The sequence below is a fragment of the Ascaphus truei genome, chromosome 3 (genome assembly GCF_040206685.1).
Source record: "Ascaphus truei isolate aAscTru1 chromosome 3, aAscTru1.hap1, whole genome shotgun sequence".
Taxonomy (NCBI): domain Eukaryota; kingdom Metazoa; phylum Chordata; class Amphibia; order Anura; family Ascaphidae; genus Ascaphus; species Ascaphus truei.
This window is the reverse complement of record NC_134485.1, coordinates 379,218,083-379,242,071: the sequence shown is the minus strand read 5'-3', so window position 1 is coordinate 379,242,071 and position 23,989 is coordinate 379,218,083. Positions and strand designations below refer to the sequence as shown.

The 23,989-nt window shown below is 45.7% G+C and overlaps 1 protein-coding gene across 2 annotated transcripts in view; it reads left to right on the top strand.

The window, feature by feature from the left end:
• PARP4 (poly(ADP-ribose) polymerase family member 4) overlaps nucleotides 1–23,989 on the top strand; it is a 154,234-nt gene that overhangs the window by 52,738 nt on the left and 77,507 nt on the right. For both annotated transcript variants that reach the window (XM_075592310.1, XM_075592309.1), the window contains exons 18-24: nucleotides 10,868–11,032; nucleotides 12,472–12,518; nucleotides 13,723–13,804; nucleotides 14,809–14,946; nucleotides 17,163–17,343; nucleotides 17,847–17,917; nucleotides 18,090–18,277. In XM_075592310.1, coding sequence (XP_075448425.1) covers nucleotides 10,868–11,032; nucleotides 12,472–12,518; nucleotides 13,723–13,804; nucleotides 14,809–14,946; nucleotides 17,163–17,343; nucleotides 17,847–17,917; nucleotides 18,090–18,277 — 872 coding nt within the window. The remainder of the gene's footprint in view (nucleotides 1–10,867; nucleotides 11,033–12,471; nucleotides 12,519–13,722; nucleotides 13,805–14,808; nucleotides 14,947–17,162; nucleotides 17,344–17,846; nucleotides 17,918–18,089; nucleotides 18,278–23,989) is intronic.

Sequence of the window (23,989 nt, the reverse complement as noted above, 5' to 3'; positions counted from 1 at the left end):
GGGGTGTGTGAAGAGGAAGGGTGGTTGGGTGGGGGTGTGGGAACATAAATGAAGGGTGGGTGGGTGGGAAGAGGAAGGGTGGGTGGGTGGTGGTGTGGGAAGAGGAAGGGTGGGTGGGTGTGAAGAGTAAGGCTGGGTGGGTGGGTGTGAAGAGCAAGGGTGGGTGGGTGGGGGTGTGTGAAGAGCAAGGGTGGGTGGGTGGGGGTGTGTGAAGAGCAAGGGTGGGTGGGTGGGGGTGTGTGAAGAGTAAAGGTGGGTGTGTGGGGGATGTGGGAAGAGTAAGGGTGGGTGGGTGGGGGTGTGTGAAGAGGAAGGGTGGTTGGGTGGGGGTGTGGGAACATAAATGAAGGGTGGGTGTGTGGGAAGAGGAAGGGTGGGTGGGTGTGTGGGAAGAGGAAGGGTGGGTGGGTGTGTGGGAAGAGGAAGGGTGGGTGGGTGTGTGGGAAGAGGAAGGGTGGGTGGGAAGAGGAAGGGTGGGTGTGTGGGAAGAGGAAGGGTGTGTGGGAAGAGGAAGGGTGGGTGGGAAGAGGAAGGGTGGGTGGGAAGAGGAAGGGTGGGTGGGTGGGTGTGTGGGAAGAGGAAGGTTGTGTGGGAAGAGGAAGGGTGTGTGGGAAGAGGAAGGGTGGGTGGGTGTGTGGGAAGAGGAAGGGTGGGTGGGTGTGTGGGAAGAGGAAGGGTGTGTGGGAAGAGGAAGGGTGGGTGTGTGGGTGTGTGGGAAGAGGAAGGGTGGGTGGGTGGGTGTGTGGGAAGAGGAAGGGTGGGTGGGTGGTTGTGTGGGAAGAGGAAGGGTGGGTGGGTGGGTGTGTGGGAAGAGGAAGGGTGGGTGGGTGGGGTTGTGGGAAGAGGAAGGGTGGGTGGGTGGGGTTGTGGGAAGAGGAAGGGTGAGTGGGTGGGGTTGTGGGAAGAGGAAGGGTGTGTGGGAAGAGGGTGGGTGGGTGGGGTTGTGGGAAGTTGGGTGGGTGGGTGGGGTTGTGGGAAGAGGGTGGGTGGGTGGGGTTGTGGGAAGAGGGTGGGTGGGTGGGGTTGTGGGAAGAGGGTGGGTGGGTGGGGTTGTGGGAAGAGGGTGGGGTTGTGGGAAGAGGAAGGGTGGGTGGGGTTGTGGGAAGAGGAAGGGTGGGTGGGGTTGTGGGAAGAGGAAGGGTGGGTGGGGTTGTGGGAAGAGGAAGGGTGGGTGGGGTTGTGGGAAGAGGAAGGGTGGGTGGGGTTGTGGGAAGAGGAAGGGTGGGTGGGGTTGTGGGAAGAGGAAGGGTGGGTGGGGTTGTGGGAAGAGGAAGGGTGGGTGGGTGGGCTTGTGGGAAGAGGAAGGGTGGGTGGGTGGGGTTGTGGGAAGAGGAAGGGTGGGTGGGGTTGTGGGAAGAGGAAGGGTGGGTGGGTGGGAAGAGGAAGGGTGGGTGGGTGGGAAGAGGAAGGGTGGGTGGGTGGGTGGGAAGAGGAAGGGTGGGTGGGTGGGTGGGTGGGAAGAGGAAGGGTGGGTGGGTGGGTGGGTGGGAAGAGGAAAGGTGGGTGGGTGGGTGTGTGGAAGAGGAAGGGTGTGTGGGAAGAGGAAGGGTGGGTGGGTGTGTGGGAAGAGGAAGGGTGGGTGGGTGTGTGGGAAGAGGAAGGGTGGGTGGGGTTGTGGGAAGAGGAAGGGTGTGTGGGAAGGAAGGGTGGGTGGGGTTGTGGGAAGAGGAAGGGTGTGTGGGAAGAGGAAGGGTGGGTGGGTGTGTGGGAAGAGGAAGGGTGTGTGGGAAGAGGAAGGGTGGGTGTGTGGAAGAGGAAGGGGTGTGTGGGAAGAGGAAGGGTGGGTGTGTGGGAAGAGGAAGGGTGGGTGGGTGTGTGGGAGGTTGAGGTGGGTGGGTGGGGTGGGTGGGTGGGATGTGGAGGGTGGGTGGGTGTGTGGGAAGAGGAAGGGTGGGTGGGTGTGTGGGAAGAGGAAGGGTGGGTGGGTGTGTGGGAAGGGAAGGGTGGGTGGGTGGGTGTGTGGGAAGAGGAAGGGTGGGTGGGTGGGGTTGTGGGAAGAGGAAGGGGTGGGTGGGTGGGGTTGTGGGAGAGGAAGGGTGTGTGGGAAGAGGAAGGGTGGGTGGTTGTGTGGGAGAGGAAGGGTGGGTGGGGGGTGTGTGTGTGGGAAGAGGAAGGGTGGGTGGGTGGGTGTGGGTGTGGGAAGAGGAAGGGTGGGTGGGTGGGTTGTGGAAGAGGAGGGTGGGTGGGGTTGTGGGAGAGGAAGGGTGTGTGGGAGAGGATGGGTGGGTGGGTGTGTGGGAGAGGAAGGGTGGGTGGGTGTGTGTGTGGGAAGAGGAAGGGTGGGTGGGTGTGTGTGTGGGATGAGGAAGGGTGGGTGGGTGTGTGGGAAGTGGAAGGGTGGGTGGGTGTGGTTGTGGGAAGAGGAAGGGTGGGTGGGGGGTTGTGGGTTGTGGGTGGGTGGGTGGGTGGGGTGGGGTTGTGGGAGGGAGGGTGGGTGGGTGGGGTTGTGGGAAGAGGGAGGGTTGTGTGGGAGGGAGGGTGGGTGGGTGGGGTGTGTGGGAGAGGAGGGTGGGGTGGGGTGGGGTGTGTGGGAAGAAGGGTGGGTGGGTGGGGTGTGTGGGAAGAGGAAGGGTGGGTGGGTGGGGTGTGTGGGAAGAGGAAGGGTGGGTGGGTGGGAGAGGAGGGTGGGTGGGGTGTGGGGGTTAGAGGAAGGGTGGGTGGGTGGGGTTGTGGGGGTTAGAGGAAGGGTGGGTGGGTGGGGTTGTGGGGGTTAGAGGAAGGGTGGGTGGGTGGGGTTGTGGGGGTTAGAGGAAGGGTGGGTGGGTGGGGTTGTGGGGGTTAGAGGAAGGGTGGGTGGGTGGGGTTGTGGGGGTTGAGGAAGGGTGGGTGGGGTTGTGGGGGTTAGAGGAAGGGTGGGTGGGGTTGTGGGGGTTAGAGGAAGGGTGGGTGGGGTTGTGGGGGTTAGAGGAAGGGTGGGTGGGGTTGTGGGGGTTAGAGGAAGGGTGGGTGGGTGGGGTTGTGGGGTTGTGGGGGTTAGAGGAAGGGTGGGTGGGTGGGGTTGTGGGGGTTAGAGGAAGGGTGGGTGGGGTTGTGGGGGTTAGAGGAAGGGAGGGTGGGTGGGGTTGTGGGAGAGGGTGGGTGGGGTTGTGGGAAGAGGGTGGGTGGGGTTGTGGGAGAGGGTGGGTGGGGTTGTGAGAAGAGGGTGGGTGGGGTTGTGGGAGAGGGTGGGTGGGGTTGTGGGAAGAGGAAGGGTGGGGTTGTTGGAAGAGGAAGGGTGGGGTTGTGGAAAGGAAGGGTGGGGTTGTGGTAAGAGGAAGGGTGGGTGGGTGGTAAGAGGAAGGGTGGGTGGGTGGTAGAGGAAGGGTGGGTGGGTGTTAAGAGGAAGGGTGGGTGGGTGGTAAGAGGAAGGGTGGGTGGGTGGGGTTGTGGGAAGAGGAAGGGTGGGTGGGTGGGAAGAGGAAGGGTGGGTGGGGTTGTGGGAAGAGGAGGGTGGGTGGGTTGGAAGAGGAAGGGTGGGTGGGTGGGGTTGTGGGAAGAGGAAGGGTGGGTGGGTGGGGTTGTGGAAGAGGAAGGGTGGGTGGGTGGGGTTGTGGGAAGAGGAAGGGTGGGTGGGTGGGAAGAGGAAGGGTGGGTGGGTGGGGTTGTGGGAAGAGGAAGGGTGGGTGGGAAGAGGAAGGGTGGGTAGGTGGGGTTGTGGGAAGAGGAAGGGTGGGTGGGAAGAGGAAGGGTGGGTGGGTGGGGTTGTGGGAAGAGGAAGGGTGGGTGGGTGGGGTTGTGGGAAGAGGAAGGGTGGGTGGGTGGGGTTGTGGGAAGAGGAAGGGTGGGTGGGTGGGGTTGTGGGAAGAGGAAGGGTGGGTGGGTGGGGTTGTGGGAAGAGGAAGGGTGGGTGGGTGGGGTTGTGGGAAGAGGAAGGGTGGGTGGGTGGGGTTGTGGGAAGAGGAAGGGTGGGTGGGTGGGGTTGTGGGAAGAGGAAGGGTGGGTGGGGTTGTGGGAAGAGGAAGGGTGGGTGGGGTTGTGGGAAGAGGAAGGGTGGGTGGGGTTGTGGGAAGAGGAAGGGTGGGTGGGGTTGTGGGAAGAGGAAGGGTGGGTGGGGTTGTGGGAAGAGGAAGGGTGGGTGGGTGGGGTTGTGGGAAGAGGAAGGGTGGGTGGGTGGGGTTGTGGGAGAGGAAGGGTGGGGGGGTGGGGTTGTGGGAAGAGGAAGGGTGGGGGGGTGGGGTTGTGGGAAGAGGAAGGGTGGGGGGGTGGGGTTGTGGGAAGAGGAAGGGTGGGGGGGTGGGGTTGTGGGAAGAGGAAGGGTGGGGGGGTGGGGTTGTGGGAAGAGGAAGGGTGGGGGGGTGGGGTTGTGGGAAGAGGAAGGGTGGGGGGGTGGGGTTGTGGGAAGAGGAAGGGTGGGGGGGTGGGGTTGTGGGAAGAGGAAGGGTGGGGGGGTGGGGTTGTGGGAAGAGGAAGGGTGGGGGGGTGGGGTTGTGGGAAGAGGAAGGGTGGGGGGGTGGGGTTGTGGGAAGAGGAAGGGTGGGGGGGTGGGGTTGTGGGAAGAGGAAGGGTGGGGGGGTGGGGTTGTGGGAAGAGGAAGGGTGGGGGGGTGGGGTTGTGGGAAGAGGAAGGGTGGGGGGGTGTGGAAAGAGGAAGGGTGGGTGTGTGGGGGTGTGGGAAGAGGAAGTGTGGGTGGGTGTTGTGAAATAGCAGTAAAGAAGAGTAAATATGATGTATTTTTATTAAAAGTAGTTAAAAAGATCATTTAATAAAGAAAAAAATGTTGGTACAAATAAAAAGAATATTTTAAAATAAAAGTTTGCGAGCGTAGAGCATCCAGAGATTGGCGTTCGGAGGGCATTGTTAGATGTCAAATGTTTGTACAAATGTTTGTTAATAAAGTTAAAAATGTTGTCAGAAAAAAAAAAATTTGTGATTTTGAAATGAGTTGTTGGTGAAAGTGGTGTGTGCGGAGCGCATCCAGAGATTGGCGTGCGGAGGGCATTGGAAGATTGAAATGTATGTAGTTGAAGTGTGAATAATGTTGAATGTATGAATGTAATATGTGTGGTGATGTGTGAATGAATAAAAGTTGATTAAAAATGAAAGTATGATATAGCGGCAAGGAAGAAATTATAAGAATGGATAAAAAAAAAAATAGCAAAGCGGGGGTAATGTAAATAAAAAGTATTATAGCGGCTATGAAAGAAAGAAAATAAAACAAAATATAATATAAATGGATAATAGTAAAAGAAATGTAGTGTGTCGGCCATTTTATAAATTGAATTGACACTGCGTAGGTGCACGCCATTGTAGAAATTCGGAGCGCCGTTCGGAGGTCATTGGTAGATGTAAAATGTTTGTAGAAATTTGTGTTAATAAAGTTTTACATTTTGGCAGAAAAAAAAAATGTTGGAAAAAAAAAGTTTCTGCGGAGCGCATCCAGAGATTGGCGTGCGGAGGGCATTGGAAGATTTAAATGTATGTAGTTGATGTGTGAATGATGTTGAATGTATTAATGTAATATGTGTGGCGATGTGTGAATGAAGGAAAGTTGAGTAAAAGTGAAAGTATGATATAGCGGCTATGCAAAAAAATAAAGAAAGGAATAAATAATGATATAGCGGCTATGGAAAAAAATAAATAAAGGACTAAATTATAAGAATGGATAAAAAAAATACATTAGCAAAGTGTAAAGAAAATGTATTATAGCGGCTATGAAATAAAGAGAAAATAAATGAAAAGATGGTATAAATGGATAATAGGAAAAGAAAATTAGTGTCGGCCATTTTAGAAATTTAATTGACACTGCGTAGGTGCACGCCAAACGTACGGCATTGTAGTGATAGAAATTTATTGTAATTGTAAGTGAGTAGTTTGAGAAGAAATTGAAGTTGATAAAGAGTAGGCGGTGAGCGGCGTCCATGTGTTTGTAGAGGCAAATCTTTGTATTTAGTAGTTGTAAAGGCAAAAGTTTGGTAAATTAATGTAGTTGATGTGTGAATGATGTAGAATGTTAAGTGTGTCGGCCATTTTACAAATAGAATTTACACTGCGTAGGTGCACGGCATTGTAGAAAGAGAAATACATTTGAATTAGTACCAGAGTTTGTGGGGCATTAGTAAAAATGTAGAAAGAGTGCGTTGTGGGTGGCGGTTTATAGGGGTATTTGCACAGGCCTGTGTAATGTGCGCGCGAGTTAATGGACGCGTGCGGGCGGTGTAATGTGCGCGGCGGCGGGCATATATGAGGTGGGCAGAGAGCGGGCGGTGTAACGGGCGCTGTAATATGAGCGGTTCGTGGCGGAGGGAGAATGAAGGTAATGGGCGGCAGTTTAGTAAGGGTAATGGGCCGCTGTAATATGTGCGGTTTAGAGGATTGTCGTTGCGGAGGGAGAGGCGCCCATATATGAGGTGGGCAGAGAGCGGGCGGTGTAAGGTCCGCTGTAATATGAGCGGTTCGTTGCGGAGGGAGAATGAAGGTAATGGGCGATTGTCGTTGCGGAGGGAGAATTGTAAATGTGTGTAATGTGTAAGATGTGTGTAAGATGTGTGTGAAGGTAATGGGCGATTGTCGTTGCGGAGGGAGAATTGTAAATGTGTGTAATGTGTAAGATGTGTGTGTGTGTGCACAGGGGTGACAGTGTGTGTGTGACAGTGAGTGTGTGTACAGTGTTAAGTGACACTGAGTGTGAGGGGGTGATTTGTGTGTCAGTGTGGGGGGTGAGTGACACTGAGTGTGTGTGGGGTGACAGTGTGTGTGTGACAGTGGGTGTGTGTACAGTGTTCAGTGACACTGAGTGTGAGGGGGTGACTGTGTGTACAGGGTTGTGTGTGAGTGTGGGGGGTTGTGTGTGAGTGTGGGGGGTGAGTGACACTGAGTGTGTGTAAGTGTGAGGGGGTGACTGTGTGTACAGGGTTGTGTGTGAGTGTGGGGGGCGAGTGAGTGTGGGGGGTGTGAGTGTGGGGGGTGAGAGTGTGGGGGGTTGTGTGTGAGTGTGGGGGGTGTGAGTGTGGGGGGTTGTGTGTGAGTGTGGGGGGTTGTGTGTGAGTGTGGGGGGTGAGAGTGTGGGGGGTTGTGTGTGAGTGTGGGGGGTGAGAGTGTGACATGTCAACTTACCAAGGAGTCGTCAGAGGTTCTGGCCGTGTGGTGTGACTGCAAGTGTGTGAGAGTGAAGGAGGTGATGTCACAGTGGGGCGTACCTCTTGGACCAATGAGATTCACCGGGCGTACCTCTTGGCCAATGACAGTCACGGACCAATGAGATTCACCGCAGATAGCACTAACCTCACTAACCATTCGATTTTATATATTAAGATATATATATGTATGTATATGTATATATATATATATATATATATATATATATATAAAAAAAACTATTCCTGAACATCGCCATGGCAGTGGGCCCACTTCCAAAAAATAATTCTGCAGGTAGTACCTTCTATAACTAGTCCCTCATCCTATCTGGCCGAGGGTAGGTGTGTTTGAGCTTACCTGACTGCCTTCATATTTTTTGTGAAAATAGTTGAAGAGGGAACCTGGGGTTATCTGAAGAGGAGGTACAACCTGACAGCTCTACCTTTGATCCAGCTTTGGCTGATAGGCTTGTTACAGCAATAAAGGAGGCACTTGAGATCGATGAACCGGAAGAAGAATTTAGAGTCCAAGACTGGCTATTCACAGGTGCTCAGAGCAAGATCAGATTATTCCCTATTCATAAGGTGATCCAAGATATGATCGAAACAAAGTGGGCGCAACTCAACAGAAGCGTTGGGAGGAAGGCTCTGGCGATTTAAAGATTGCATGGGCTCAAACTATTACAGAGAGATGGGTTCTACAAATGTTATCAATCTGTTACCCTCTGGACTTTAAAGCTGCAGTTCAGTCAATATCCCGCATGTGTTTTTTTTTAATAAATCAGTTCTGTAGTAAGAAAAAATACTTTTAGCATTTTCTGTTTTTAAAAAAACAACTTTGAAAGACCAATTTTCTTCTATTCTATTTTAACAACCATTTGCTAAGGCACTGCCCCTTCATGTCCTGTCACAAGCCCTGGCACACCCCTTTGTCAGCCCTGCCCTCCCTCGGCACATGTCAGTGCAGGAGTGCTCATGAATATTCATGAGCTTCCACTGAGAGAAAGAAGCAGAAGAAAAACAGATCCCTTCACTAATTATGTCACCAAATTTCGCCGATCAATACATGGAGAACGAATTGACCTGCAGTTATACAGTTCTTTAGGTAATTAGAGATTGCCCACATGAAACTGTTGAAGTAAAAAAGAAATTAAAAAAAAAAAAAAGAGTGAACTGCAGCTTTAAGGCTTTCCCAATGAAGAATATTTTCTGTTATCACGATTATCAAAGCACAGGGAATCAAGAAGGCTATGTAGCAGATCATCCGTGACCTCAAGGTAAATTGAGTTATTATAGAGGTTCCAAGAGCACAATGAAGGCAAGGCATCTGTTCAAACATGTTTTCGGTGAAAAAAAGTCCACAGGAGGCTTCAGGCCAGTCCTGGAACTAAAGTTTGTGAACACCTTTCTAAATATCAGAAGGTTCAAGATGGAATCCTAGAAATCTGTGAAACATACCGTAGAACCAGGAGACTGGTTAATGTCACTAGATCGAAGAGATCTCTCTCTGCACATCCAATTGCCAAGAAGCATCAAAAGTACCTTAGATTCTCAGGCTCGGAATTCATTTACAGTACGCAACTCTTCACTTTGGTCTGGCAACGGCTCTGAGAACTTTCACCAAAGTGTTGGTTAACCTTATCGCTGAGTGAAGGAAGCTAGGCATCCAGATATTTCCATATCTACATGACATTCTTATAAAATCATAGAGCAAGAAGATCCTGGTGTTGCATATGACAGTATGAGCGGGGAGAGAGGCCCTGTCAGACAGAATCTCCTAGGTGAGGAGAAGATAGGAAAAATCCCCAATTGCATGTACTCATCATACTCCTCAGTAAATTGCAGCAGAACTGAATGAAGGTAGAGACCTGCAGAGTTAATTGGGCAATTATGACGGTAGCACTAGTTGGAGGAATGAATAAGGACAATGCCCCTGTGTGATAGAGGCTGAGCAACCGAGTCCCCCAAAGTACTGACTGAGTCTGTATAAGTTTAATATCAAATTTAATGTGACTCATTAAAAGAATAAGGGAAGGGAAAATCTATCTAGAACTTACTCGGCCATTAAAATTCCTCTGAGTTATTTTCGATACAGCCAAGTCAATCTGTCTAACCAAAAAGTATTCGATTTATCATTCTCATGGAAGAAACAGAAAGTCGTATGACAACAGCAGAAACTTGTATGAGAGGGCGAAGAAAAATGGTGGCCACTTTAGAAGTAATCAACTGGGCAAGGTTCAATATGAGGGTTCTTCAATTAAATGATTTAGACCAGTGGAACAATAATCCTTTAGACCAGCTACAGAGTATTTGAATTTCCTTATGAACTATGGAAGTGTTGAAGTGGTGGCTGAAACCAAGCAACCTAGTAGATGTATGTCCTCTTCTGGATTCAATATAATGATAAATTAGTTAAAATAGCTGATAAATTAATGAATAAATAATTACATAGTAATATGGATTCCCAAGTTGATCTTTTTATGCACAAATGCAAGCAGCACAGGTTGGGGCACTGAACTTGGGGACCACTTTACTCAGGGTGTATGGCCAGAAAAAAGTTGTTGCATTTGTGTGTAGCAAAAGCTCTGAAAGTTTTACAACATTATTGCAAGGGTTTTGTATGAAGGTAAACTAGGCCATCAGGTCTTCAGTGACCTACTTGTGCAGGCAAAGAGGGACAAGAACCAAGTAATTATGGAGAGTTGCAGAAACCATTCTTACCTGGGCAGAAGACCATTTCCAAACTATCAAGGCAGGGCACATTCCAGAGGAACGGAACATCTTTGCAGACTAAGTCGTCAACTGATTCATCCAGGAGAATGGGAGTTTAAAAAAAAAAAAACGAAGGTCCTTCTACAGAGAAGAGACAAATGGGAGCAACCAGACATAGATCTGATTGCGACAAAAATGTTCCAATCTTTGCTCAAGGAATTTCAAAGGCAACAAGTAGTCAATGCGGAAATATTAAGCGAAGCTCTGTGCTGCTTGCTGATGGAAATTTTTCATCATGGATGTAAGGGAGTCAAACAAACACCCTTTCAATATTCAGGAATTATTAGATAAAAACCTATTGCCAGAGTGAGCTGCTGCTCTTGGAACCTGTAGAGGAGCTGCCAGCACAGGGTTTTATGGATGGCAGTTGGCAGCAGAAAGTGCTAGTTGGAATTTAAATGAGAAGATGGGCAGGTGATGACAAAACACAGAGCAAGAGAGCAGCAGAGAGGAGACTGTAATTACAGTTAATATATAAAAACATGGATGATGTAGAAGGAAAAGGCCAAACTACTGTAACTATCCATTGAAAATTCAGGAGCCAGAATGTAAAAGAGGGACAGAGCAATTCCTGTGCACAGGGGCAGATTAATATGCACAGAGAAGTCAAGGATAGAACCTGTAGGACTATCACCAACTAACAGTGCAGAAAATGGACACTGGTGAACATAATTTACTCGGATGGGAGCAATAGGGTGATAGAGAGTTAAGTTATACGTTTAAGTTTAATAAACTTTTATGTATTAAAGAAAATGAATAGATTTTTCCAAATGTATCTTTGATTTAAAAAGTAAACAGCCACATTGTAGTTATGTAATGGGCAGATTAATTATTATGTTTACAGCAACTGTTACACACTGTGCTGCAGCATATTGAACGTGTGTGTGTGTGTGTGTGTGTGTGTGTGTGTGTGTGTGTGTGTGTGTGTGTGTGTGTCCTCTGATGCATTTCTTCATTCTTTACTTTGGAATTACTATAAAAATAAATCAAATGTAATATTGAATTTTGGATCTGATATGAAGGTTATTTACACAATTTTTTAGGATGTCTTCACTGTGAGTGTTGGAAACTTGCCCCCAGAAGCCACTGTAGTTATTAAAATCACCTACATCACAGAGCTGAATATAAGGTGGGGTTTTGCCAACTTCAGCATCCCTGGAACAGTGGCTTATTGGCAACAAGACAAAGCCCTAAAAGAAAACACTCAGGTATGTATTGCTAGGTGTGTGGCATTTATTTCATTACTGGACTGGACTTTAATTTCTTACTACCAGAGAGTGGGACTAAAGTATGTTAGCATTTTCTGCAGGAGTACCCAGTTACATAATAAAGCTTGTGAAACCCCTCTTTTCGTTCCGTCTCCTTAGACTGACTTTTTTATTTGCTACGGTGGTAGACCAAATCCTACGCCCCGTAATAACAGTGCTATCCCCTGTGCTGGGCATGTGGCCCAAAGGTTAGGCAATAGAACGGGACACTAGGCCTTGAATACCAAAACATAGAAAACCCTTATTGCCACAGATATATATATATATATCTATCGGTGATTCTCAATCGGTGGATCGTGTACTGTGTACATACTATTACTGTGTTTATAAAACGCTGTGCAGTTGTGTACCAATGTCTCTCCCAAGTCCCAATGACCCCATGTTATGAGGGGCTGTACTGGTATGTTGGTGCCGGTATAATGTTGGAGCTCTTAGTAACTCTGGGTATAACATATGACAGACCTGTTCTTCCCAAAGCCTTTGTCTGTAACTGAAGATCCCCTCGTTCATTACTCATTGCACCGGTAACCCGTTTGATTGTCCTAACCTCTAACAGACCATCTCAGCTCTCACTTTCGCTGCGAGTGCTATGGTTTGCATTTGTAGGCATCTCTCTGCCTCAGCACGTTCCGCCGGGCCTCCTTGCAGGATGGACTGACCCTGAGTCTCAGCCAGTCCATCCTGGGATCACTCAAGATCACTCGGGCTCTCTAAATGACTGCTTCCACGTGCTTTCCTAGCCCCTCTTAAAGGCCGCTTACGCCTTAGTCCATCCTCTTCCACAGCCTTCCCTATTGGCTTCTTCTATGTCCATATCAAATTAAAGTGAGACCTACCAGGGCCAGTGTGAGTGTGCATTACTTGCCCTTCTAGCAGCAACGGTCTGAATGATAAAGGAGCTGGATAATTGAAAGCTGAACTTTCTCAGGCTGAAGCCTGCATGGAGCTTAATAACACTAACACTAGAGGTGTGGCAGCAAATCAGATTATTGTACATGGGTTGGCTGTCCTACAAAAAACAGCCTGATAATTCTCAAATAGTTTAGTGTGAGAATGGACACCTAAAAACATAATTATTGGCGGTTTCCTAAATGTGTTACTACTCACCACCAGAACCCAGCCCAGTGTCCTCTGATTTCTTCCATACACCATGAGAAAAGGTTGTTATTACGGGTTATATGTTAGTGAGGATAAGCACAATATAAAACCAATATTACTGGAATTACATATTGGGGATTTCGTAGTGGGCCTGGAATTTTTATGGACATATTGTGTATCATATTTTGTATCATTATACAAAGCACCACTATATAAAGATCATATTTTTTTATTACATTCCTGTGTGAATATAAAACTTGAATTCACTCTGATTCTTGTAGGGCACTGTAACAAAAGTATGTGTTGAAGAAGGAGGTGCACCAAAAGGGTAAGTGTGCTAACTAAAGTGTTACATGGGGGTTAATTATATTTTATCGGTGTAATACTACATTGAGGCACATGTGCAGCCTGGAGAATTGTATTGATATAGCAAATAATGTCAACTTAGACACCCATGCACTGTAACTGTATTACAGTGATACAATGTTACCCTACCAAGGTCATATTAAGCCAGAGACTCTCAACTCCAGTCCTCAAGACCTCCCAACAGGTCAGGTTTTCAGGATATCCCAGCTTCAGCACAGGTGGCTCAATTGCTCAGTGCTGAAGCAGGGATATCCTTGAAACCTGGCCTGCTAGGGGGTCTTGAGGACTGGAGTTGAGAACCCTTGTATTAAACAGTTTTTACTTCTAGGCCTACAGTCAAGATTCTTAGGTGCTTATTCAACATGGTAAGTGGGGTAATGCACATTTAATACACAGAATAAACGAATTAGATTTAATTAGAAGACCTGTGTCTTTTAAAGGGGCAATCCTACAAAGCCAGACAGAAATGTAACAGTCAAACTAACAGGCTTCCCTATAGAAATCTAACAATGCTAATAGCAAAGGTTTAGCTGCTTTCATTTTTTGGAAATTAGGCACGACTTGAATTTCTTAGGTGCCTCTGAATGGGGAAGTGTTTGGCAGTGAAGAGTTTTCTTTATCTTTATCCCACCCTATCCTTATCAGTGAGCCAATAAAGATAAGGGAGATGAGGGGGGGGTGGCTGTACAAGCTCTTATCACACAGTGACATTACACAGAAGGGAGCAGCGAGAGGAAATCCACTCCCTTCCAAGTCAAACTTTACCAAATAATTTAAAAATACTTCCAGGTGTCAGATTTGGATTGAAAGGGTTTCCATTACACAGAGGAGAACCCCTAAACATGTCCCTGAAATCTATTCACTTTTTTCCTAGAAGGGATTGCCCCTTTAACTGTACAGTATGTTGCTGCATTTGTCACCTTGTGGAATAGACTTGGATCTTGCTGTCTAACTCCTCCACCCATATCATGTCCCATAGTAGTTACTAAATATTGCCAAAATAATCGAGTATCTGACCTTTTGGACCAAAATAGTTACTACAGTAAATGTATTGAATATGTCATCCAATTTAAATTGGCATATTGATTTTTCTCCTGCAGATCACTATATTATTGCCGTTTTTTCATATTTTTACCATTGAATTTATTTCCTTTTGTCTTCTTCAGTGGTTTCTGTCTAGACATGTCCATTGAGATGCCCTACAAAATTGAATCTATAACCAGTTACACACACACCATTAAAATGAAAGTGAGTAGCTTGAGTGTTTAATATGATATTTTGTGATTATTTCTATCTTAGTGTACAATATTGAATTAATAGAACATCATAAAGAGACATGGTTCCCAATAGTCTCCTCAGAGCACCGAGCCAGACCAGTTTTTTGGGTAAACTACTGTAACTAATATCCTATTCATATGTGAATTAGATGCACAGATTTGTGTTCAAATACATAACTTACAGTATTACCTTATTTTATAAAGTGCGATAGCGCTGATTTGGCACTACCATATGCAAAGGACCATTGCCTTAAATGGGGATTTTTATGCAGTAGCGCCAGATTGGCGCTATCGCACTGGATAGAATAAGGCCCCTAGGTGGTAATTCTGTAAGCGCCAAAGTGGCCCATTGATGTCAATGAGGCTTTTCGGGCGAAAAGGACCCGAAAGGCCACTTTAGTGTATATAAAATAAGGTCCCTAGTCCTGTAACCTGGGGCTTGAGAACCACTACAGTACATTGGATTATATGCAGTATCTTCATTGTTGGATTAGCTAGCAAAATTATTAAAGCAACTGCTCAGGTTTAAGAGCCTGTCCTCCAGAATGCAGCATGGTTTGGGATTTGCAAACACTGATATACTGGTTTTGATTAAGATGTGAAACACGTTACAGCTTTCAGACATTTGAAGTGTTCATTTTAAAAGAAGAACGAGATCCTCCGTGGTGCAGACTTATTTTTGGGGTTGCAATGAAGTGGAAGCAATGAACCATGCATAACCTTCTATCCAAATAATATTTAATAGCTGTACAGACCTAAATGCCTTACTGACATTGGAATAACCAAAGGGGAGGGATATATACACATACTGCTTTATTAGATGCTAGTTTGAATATCACTTTATTAAGGAAAGAAAACAATAACTTCCAAATTACCGTGGTTGAACTGTTTATAAATCCATTTTTAGATTATAAACATATTGTCGCCTGAGGGATGGATCTTTATTTGTGGACTTTTCGTTTTATTTCCCTGTAGAAAACTGATTGCAAAGCTGTAATCCAAACAGACAAGGACAGTTCTTTAGATGACAGCGGTTTTTGTCTGGAAATCTTAATGGAAGATGTCTACCTTCCAAGAATGTGGGTTGAAAAGCACCCAAATCAAAACAGCGAGGTAACTCAACGTTAGCTCAAAATGTTTACTGTTCTGCATGTTTTATGGAAGGAGATGTTTGCAGGAGATTTATTGTACTGTATCCTCCAGAAAGTTTCAATCAACTGTTATTAACCGGAGTTATTATTTGTAGAAATTGTAGGGTTCCAGGCTAATCAGCGGTCAGGTGCAAAGACGTGGTGTAAAAATTCACTATGGTGTAAGAGGCTGTCATTGTGATGTCGACAACCCTGTTCTCTTCTGGTTTGTTCTTCTGTGTGCCATGGTTTTTCCATCTTATTTGGCCATCCCCTGTAGCTTTCATGACATTATTTTTCTACTAGCTTCTGTGGTTCGCTATTCTTGCCATATTCATTAACCAGTTCTGGCATGTTTAAACCCGGCGCGGTGTGTATTTGTGGAAGGGATTTCGTTTTGACTTGTCAATCCCATTAATTATGCACATTTTGTAAGAAAATGAGTCGGTCTCAGAAAACGAAGTCTTCACATCTAATAAGGGGGAACTTTAGTTGAGAAACATGAAAAAAGTGGTCGGTTTGTTAAACAGGACACCTATTGTATTGGGCTAATATGTTGGTTCTCTGACTTTCCATCTGTTGTATTTGTCTGTTCTAAGATAATATACATGTTTGTATTGAGTGCAGTGGCTCATATTTTTATTTTTATTACTTTAAGATATGACCCTGTGTCATTTGTACTGTCCTTGGGATGAATATTCCTATTGAAAGCTCCTTGTTTTGTCCTTGAATATATTTATATATAGTTATCATATCCCCTCTTAGACGCCTCTTTTCTAATGTAAATAAATCTAATTTAGCTAGCATCTCCTCATAAATGAGAGTTTCCATTCCCTTTAGCTCTTCTCTGTACTTTTCTAGTTCCGCAATGTCTTTTTGTATGGAGTGGTGACCAAAACTGTACTCCATATTCAAGGTGTGGTCTTACTAATGCTTCATACAAAAGGATGCCATCTTCCCTTCCATTTCCACCCTGTATAATGCAAGATAAGATCTTGTTTACCTTTGTCGCTACTGCCTGACACTGGGCACTATTGCTACGGCTGATGTATACAAGCACTCCTACTCCATCAAGGATTGACCTAATTTTGCCCCATTTAATTTGTAAGTGGCCAGTTTATTCTTGTTTCCCAAATGCATATCCTTACATTTATCTGTATTAAACCTCCTCTGCCATTTACCTATACGAGCTTTCAGTTTATCCAAGTCCTTCCAGGTAGAAACTACATCTTGCTCTGATTTTACTACCTTACAGAATTAAGTGTCATCAGCAAATATGGATACTTTGCTCTCTATACAAACATAAAGATCCTAAGGTACTCAACTTATACTCTCACTATATTAGGCCTGTTCCCATTTGGCATTAAGATACAGAGTAGTAGTAGCTAAAAATGAAGAGCGTTGGGCAGCACACCAAGCTGAAGTAATGAATATAGAACCTTGGTTTTGTGTGTGTTATGTTGTTGCTTGTTCCCCATTTTACTGTGCTGAATAATACAGTATGTTTGCATCTTCTAAATAAATAATAGTTCTTAAGTTTTGTCCTTTTCAAAATCGTTATCTTAAGTACTGAGAGAGATTTTGTCTTGGAAAGTGACAAACATTCTTATGTGCTAGAGGGTAGGGAAATGATAAAGAAATGCCACACATTGTAAGATGTTATTGCTATGTACGGAAACAACTACCAGGACTCATAGGCCGTGCTTATAGTCCTGGCGATGCTGGCGTTACGCTGCGATCGCTGTAAAAATCTAATTGAATTGACTTCCAGTGATCGCGACGAAGCCGTCGCTCCGTCGCGTCGCTCCTACCATAAGTGCACTTACAATGGATTCAATACATTTGTTTTGACGCAACGTCGCGTCGCCATCGCCGGGACTATATGCGAGGCTTTAGAGGTAAAGATTTTTTTGGGAATGGACAATTATGGTCACACCAACAAACTTTCAGTCTGCAAGGACTTTGTTGTTGGTATGTTTTTCCATGGTCCAATGATCTTTCCTTTCTTGTTTTACCATCTGCTCTCTGTCTGTCTCAGGCTTGTTGGAAAGCACCAAATGCTGAAATAATTCTTCCGTTACAGAATTTTACATTCCATCACAGTACCACTACTGTTAAATACACCTCAAAAAAAAGTATTTTTTATCTCATTATTTCATCTTTGTACTAATCACTAAATTGTTGCTCTTTTTTCTGTAGGCATGCTTGCTGGTATTTCAGCCAAATTTTGAGAGCACAATAGAATCCAAAGATATAACCATCTGTCTTGATTGTTCAAATTCTATGGACTCCGCTTTCCAAAATGCTAAGCAGATTGCTCTACTTGCAATACGCTCACTTTATTTAACGCACAAGCTAAACCTCGTCAACTTTGGTACAAGTAAGTCATTTCGAGAGGATCAAGATACATATTAGACCTTGGCTATTATCTCTTAACCCTTTATAGTAATAGACCTCCTCGTTGCCTATTGAAAAATAGTACCACTAATTCAGTTCTTCAGAATAGTCCAATCCTTAGACCTGTTTCTCTTTCACTTGCTTGGTCATATTTTGATAAGTAATCAAATATGCGAATGATCTCTGGCCAGGGCAGTCCAACCACTGGTAGATGTGGTGTAAGGAATAAAAATTGAGCAATGGGTATATAAGGTTGCAGTCATCCTTATCTGGGAGCATTACAACACTGCCCACTTGCATCTAATTCCTTGTCAAGCAACGGAGCAGGAGATGTGTGACTGCATCACAACTTGCCCGGCATAACTCTAATGCCAAAAGAGGGGGGTTTGGCATGTATCACCAAAACACTATCTGAAGTAAAAAAAAAGTTAGAGGTCATTTCATAAAAAAAAGTCTCAAATGTTATATTTTTTTTGTTTCTTGCAGGTTATAAAGAATTTGACCTATATCCAAAATTCCAAACTGATAAATTATCGCAGTTGGAGGAGTTTATTAAAGTAAGACTGTTTAATGAATATTACATTTTCAGCAGACTATTGTTGGTAGTGCATATACCTTGGTTCTTTATTGTCTCCCCTTTAACTTGAGCACAGTGATGTGCTTCAAACTCTTTCCTTTCTGCTTGTGTATGGGCTCATGTGCATGTTTGGTTGTGTTGTTCTCCTGTAGTTGGCCAAACCGAACATGGGAAGCACAGAGTTCTGGAAGCCTCTGCACTCCTTGAGTTTGCTCGCCCCCTCCACAGGAGTACGAAACATCCTCCTTATATCTGACGGACACATCCAAAATGAGGGCCCTATCTTCCAGATCCTGAAAAGAAATGCTGGGCGGATCAGGTTATTCACCTCTGGTGTTGGGTGAGCACTAATAGTCTCTCGCTGCAGTTACACCTACTGTTATTAGTAAGATATTGTCTGTGAGATAGTAATTCTACAAAATAACATGATAATCCGATTTGGGAGCTTTAATAGCTTTGATAATTGTTCTACAAATTCATACTGTGTTATTTCTCACAAACCAATTTGTGAATTAAGAGGACACTTGTCACAGGAGACTCCTGTGGTGGGTAGGACCTCGGTAGCTGGAACAGCGGGAGCGGGCAAAGATTGTTGGGGTAACGGGCTGAGGTCGGTGGTAAGCAGCAAGCCAGATCGTCATGGGCAAGCACGGGTCGGTGGCAGGCAGCAAGCAGTATCGTCGTGGCACACGCAGAGGTTCAGCAACAGGAAGACAGGAGCAGGAACCGTGCAGGGGAGCAGGGACTGAGACCAGGGAGGAGGGAACAATCAGGGGCAAGCCAGATTACCAGCAAGGACCTTTAATGGAAAAGAACTCCAACACGGAACAGAACACGTACAGGAACAGAAGCTGCGGTACGGGCATAGGCAAGGAGTCTGACTCAAAACAAAGGCAAGGTACTAACAGGAAGCAGAACCTATAAGGACTGAGATAGGAGCAACAAGAAGACAGACAGACAGAGGAACCCCAGAGCAGACAGAAAGCAGCAGCACACTCAGTAGACACGGAAAGGAACTATGGCTAGGCAGGATGTCTAGGAGACCCTGACAACACTAAAGCTGCACAATCGATCAATGCAACATTTAAAAACATTCACCAGATTGAAAATATAAAATACAAGAAAAAGCATATAAATGGCCAATTAGACAGTTATAGTTGTTAACTATACACTAATCTATTATTATACCAATGTATGGTGCTGCGGAATATGTTGGCGCTTTACACATTAACAATAATAATCTACAATTAGAAATGTGCAAAACTATCCAAAATGTAGTCAAGATTTTGCTAGTCTTTCTTCCCAAATTCGTTTTGCCAAACTTTGATTACTAAAACTAAAGATTGATAGAAATCACATATTTTCACCATCTATTCAGTTTTGCCAACCAATCATGGCAGTATTCCTAGATTTTGCAAAGGCTTTTGATACAGTTGATCATGCTATCCTGCTTAACAAACTCCAGAGCTCTGGAATAGGGAAGCATGCTTTAAACTGGTTTCAGTCCTACCTATCGGGAAGATCCCAACATGTGTCCATCTCAGGCTCTAACTCCAACCCCCTGGATATCACCTGTGGTGTCCCGCAATGCTCTGTTCTGGGGCCCCTACTCTTCTCAGTGTTCATTAATGATCTTCCCACAGCTTGTAAGGAAGCCTCATTACACATGTATGCAGATGACACAATCCTATATGCACACAGCCATAGCCTCTCTGACCTTCAACACATACTTCAGTCTGACTTTTTCAGACTCGAAAACTGGATTTCCCAAAACAAACTGTTTTTAAACACTGACAAGACTGTAACAATGGTATTTGGGACCAACACTAAATTCTTAAAGCTTCCAGCGACTGAGCTCCATATTAGAACCAACACTAACACCACCCTAACTCCGGTTACCAGTTTTAAATACCTGGGCTTATGGTTTGACTCCCACTTAACATTCGGGATGCACATTGATACCCTGACAACCAAGACCTATGCCAAACTAGGGGTACTTTACAGTAACAAATCCTCCCTAAGTCTCCTGGTCAGAAAGCGTATCGCACAGCAGATGCTAATGCCAATTATTGACTATGGAGACATAGTATATGGCACGGCACCTCAAACCCACCTTAGCAAACTTGACACCCTCTACAATTCAATTTGTCGTTTTGTTCTCCAATGCAACTACAACACACATCACTGCGAAATGCTCAAAGAACTAGATTGGTTATCACTAGAGTCTAGGCGCAAAGTTCACCTTTCCTGTCTTGCCTTTAAATTCTTTATGGGCAAGCTACCCAGCTACCTGAACAAGCTCCTCACCCCTACCACATGCAACACCTATCATCTGAGATCTGACTCCAAAAGACTGTTCATGGTCCCAAGGCTCAACAAAGTATCCGGCCGTTCCTCCTTTTCTTACCGTGCACCCCAAAACTGAAACAACCTACCAGAGACTCTCACATCCACCACCAGTTTAAGTTCTTTTAAATCTAAGGCTGTCTCACATTTTAATCTGGTCTGTAACTGTTACATACGCCCATAACATATATTTTCTTTAAATGTGCATGCAATGTCTTGTATATAATGTATACCCTGTTCATTTATGTAACTGTATTTGTAACCATGTATTATTTGTCTTAACTCTGTGCCCAGGACATACTTGAAAATGAGAGGTAACTCTCAATGTATTACTTCCTGGTAAAATATTTTATAAATAAATAAATCAGAGTTTGCAAGCTGTTTGATAAATCTTTGTTAGAGAGAATCCTATTTAGTATAGTGCTCATTCACTTGTATACCTCTGAAAATACTCCTCTATACAACACGTCGAGACATAACTATGTACACACCTGGTATACATGGCAATTATTCTGATTTTAATCATTAGAATATAATTTGCATATTCAAATTGGCATATTTCCCAGGTATCTCGGGTGTGTTCAATGGATTCTCTCCACATTGTAAAGAAGTGTATTTTGGGGGTTACATATTGTCAGAGGAATATGCTTGCCTATTAGCAATAATAAATCAATTGCCAATCTAGATGCCGACACACCCTGTCCCCTAGGGGTTTGATGGAAAGAGTCAGTCCACTGTAATGGGATTAAAAATGTAGCAATTAAAAAAAAATCCACGTAGGATCTTTCTCAGTTTAGAACTCTATTTGTATACTACCAGAAGTACAGTGATTACAGCAGGATGCAAAGACTCATGCAAAGAAATGTATTGAAGCAATCAAACCTGCACACTAATCATTACTATGTGATTCTCGTCATATTAGTCATGGATATAAGCCATACACCCTAATCAATATTAATATTTTCATGGGTTTGTTAGAGGTAACTCCTGGCACCTTTGATCAAAATTGGATTTTTCCTGTTCCAAAATAATTTGTCTGTTGTTGTACCATGTGTCCACACAGTATCTCTTAGATTGAACCTAAATATAATACTGATCCCAGCTTGAGTAACTAGCCTTCCATGTTTGAACACTGCCTTATCTTTTCTGTTTTCACATTCCAGTGTTCCACTGAAGCACATCAACACAAACCAGGAGAGAGGCCAACAGAATTAGAGTTAGGAGATAGGGTCAACTCTTGTGTACCAAGAAATAACTAATAACGAGCTACGAACTATCACTACAATAATAAAAACACATATATATATATATATATATATATATATAATGGTGTGTTTTCTTATTTACCTGTCCTATCCCCATATATAATAGCTACTATATTAAACCCCCCCTCCTACCCCTCTGTGTTTCTCCTCTTCCAGAGACTTGGAGAAATTCTTGCAAAATGACTGAAAAGGGTCACATTTTCCATGATTCACGACCTCATGATAAAACATCTCTATATACAACATTAGATAGGGTTCACAATTCTATGAGCCATACTTTTGCTTGAGAAGCGTAGAATTGTCATAGATTGTGATCCCTTTTAATGGACCAGAAAGACCATTCTTCATAGATGAAGGTATAGTGTACCGAGCTTTCAAAATGTCACAGGTTTTTTCATGTATATGTAGCCATGCTGTAAAATGGCTTTCAGTTTTCTCCCCTGCTGGCAGTAAGCCTGGTAAGTTGCAGGAATGCCAGCAGTAATTATGGAGGTTTGCCCTCATACCCTGGTGAGGTGCCCTGTGTATGGATGGGAGTGGCCACATACTCTGAGTCCACAGTTAGTGATGTCAGAGTTGTGCCTGCCCCCTGAGGATACATAAGGCACAGCACTGCCCAAAGTTAGTTGTTGGAGTATGGAGCAAGTCTGTGTTGAGACTTGGGAGGAGATGGCTCACTAGTGCTATAATTAGTGGCCCAGGGATTAAGCAAAGACATCTGGCTAGCAGAGCCTAGACTGTGACCAGGGTCCTGGCACAGGGAAGATATCCCTGCGGGGATAGGGAATCCCTAATTGGAAAGATATACCTTTTAAAGGGAAGCACCAAAATGGTCATGAGCGGCTGAGTATGACCGCTTTGAGGGGCAGCTGGCCCACATCGCATACAATAAAGATGACCTTGTTCAATCATACCCTCGTGTGTAAGTGTGGAGTGATTACACCGAGGGCTGCACCACAGAGGAGTTCCTCACCAGGACCATCCCCAAGCGGACGCAGGGGTCCTGATGAGGTGGAGGCGCTGCACTGGATCTAGGTAGGACTCACGCATACTACCTCTGCTGCCTGTCTGGGTTGGCAATCCCCACACAACATGATGCGGGAGACTCAGGAGTCCTGTTGCCAACAGGTGCACCACCAGACACAACCATGTAATGGGGACTGGTTAGACCACAGGGGCCAATGTGAGAGTGGGTGGGTCAGGCCAGGTCAGAAAATCCGTTACATTTGGAGGCGCTGCCGAGATATGTAGACCTGTCAACAGGACAGGCTTTTGCTAGGCACACTTGGAAACAGGGAGAGTGTCTGCTGCCACTTTGTGCTGTGTTGGGACGGAGCCTAGGGGTAGTCAGGGGGCTGATGGAGTATTGTCAGCTCGCAGGGACGACCTAGGGGCCTGAAAGGAGTTAGTGGGTTTGGAGCCGGGCTATAGCTGTTCTAGTCACCTTGAGGTAGTGCTGGTTGGTAGGATGCCTAAAGTGATAGCCTGTTAACGTGGTCAGGAATCCTGGAGAGGGTCTGCGCTAGGCTGACCAAGAGAGGTAGACGCCCAAGTACTGCATGGAAGAGCCAGAGTACTCTAGCCCATTCCAGACCACTTACCGAAGGGAGCACAGACTGGGAGGAAGGAGATACAGCAGACACAGATAGAGTGAGCCTAGCTTGAGGTAGTGCAAACACGAGTCCAGCCTACATTAGGTACACAAGGTGGTGCATCAAGGCAATCTTTATTGTACCGGTGTGGTGGCTGCCCCGCAGAGAGGAGCCCCATGTACAATAATCGCAAGTACAGCAACCAAATGGCGACCGCAAGAATGGAGGATCCACGCGGTGCGGAAGGTCCAAAATGGCGGACGGAGGCTGATGGAGGGAGCGCACGTGGCGTGCATTCCACTGAAGAGCAAGCGGCAGAAGGAACTTTTGCAAGCATGCTGTGGAGTGGTGCCAAAGCTATGGCTGCTCTGTTTTTGTCCTGTCTAGGGTCTAAGGGCACTACCCCCGAGGGTACTGAGGAGGACATTGTAGTGATGTGTGGGGAACCTGCTGAAAATGGCTGTCCATCGGCATACAAACAGTTAAACGCTACCTCAACATACAAAGAGACTGACAGTGCGAATCAAAATGGCGGCTCCCGCTTCCCTGGGAGACCGCGTGGGTCGAGTGCAGAGAAATTTGCAAATGCAACAATTGCAGAGAGTTGGCCAGGAGTGGCGTCAACTGGAAAACCCCGCCCTGATGGGGGGTATGGCGCGAAAGTTGCGGCCGCGCCTTCATGGACAATGACTAATTCAGCCCCAGTAATGGGCTGCCCGATCAATTTGTGGGACCCTTCCCTAATCTCAACCATGGGGAGTGGTCTCCAATTAAGCTTCATGGGCGCGAATCCCGCGGAGCAAGGAGCTGGTGAGGCGGCGGTGATGTTGCAAAAAGTAGTCTCTGCAA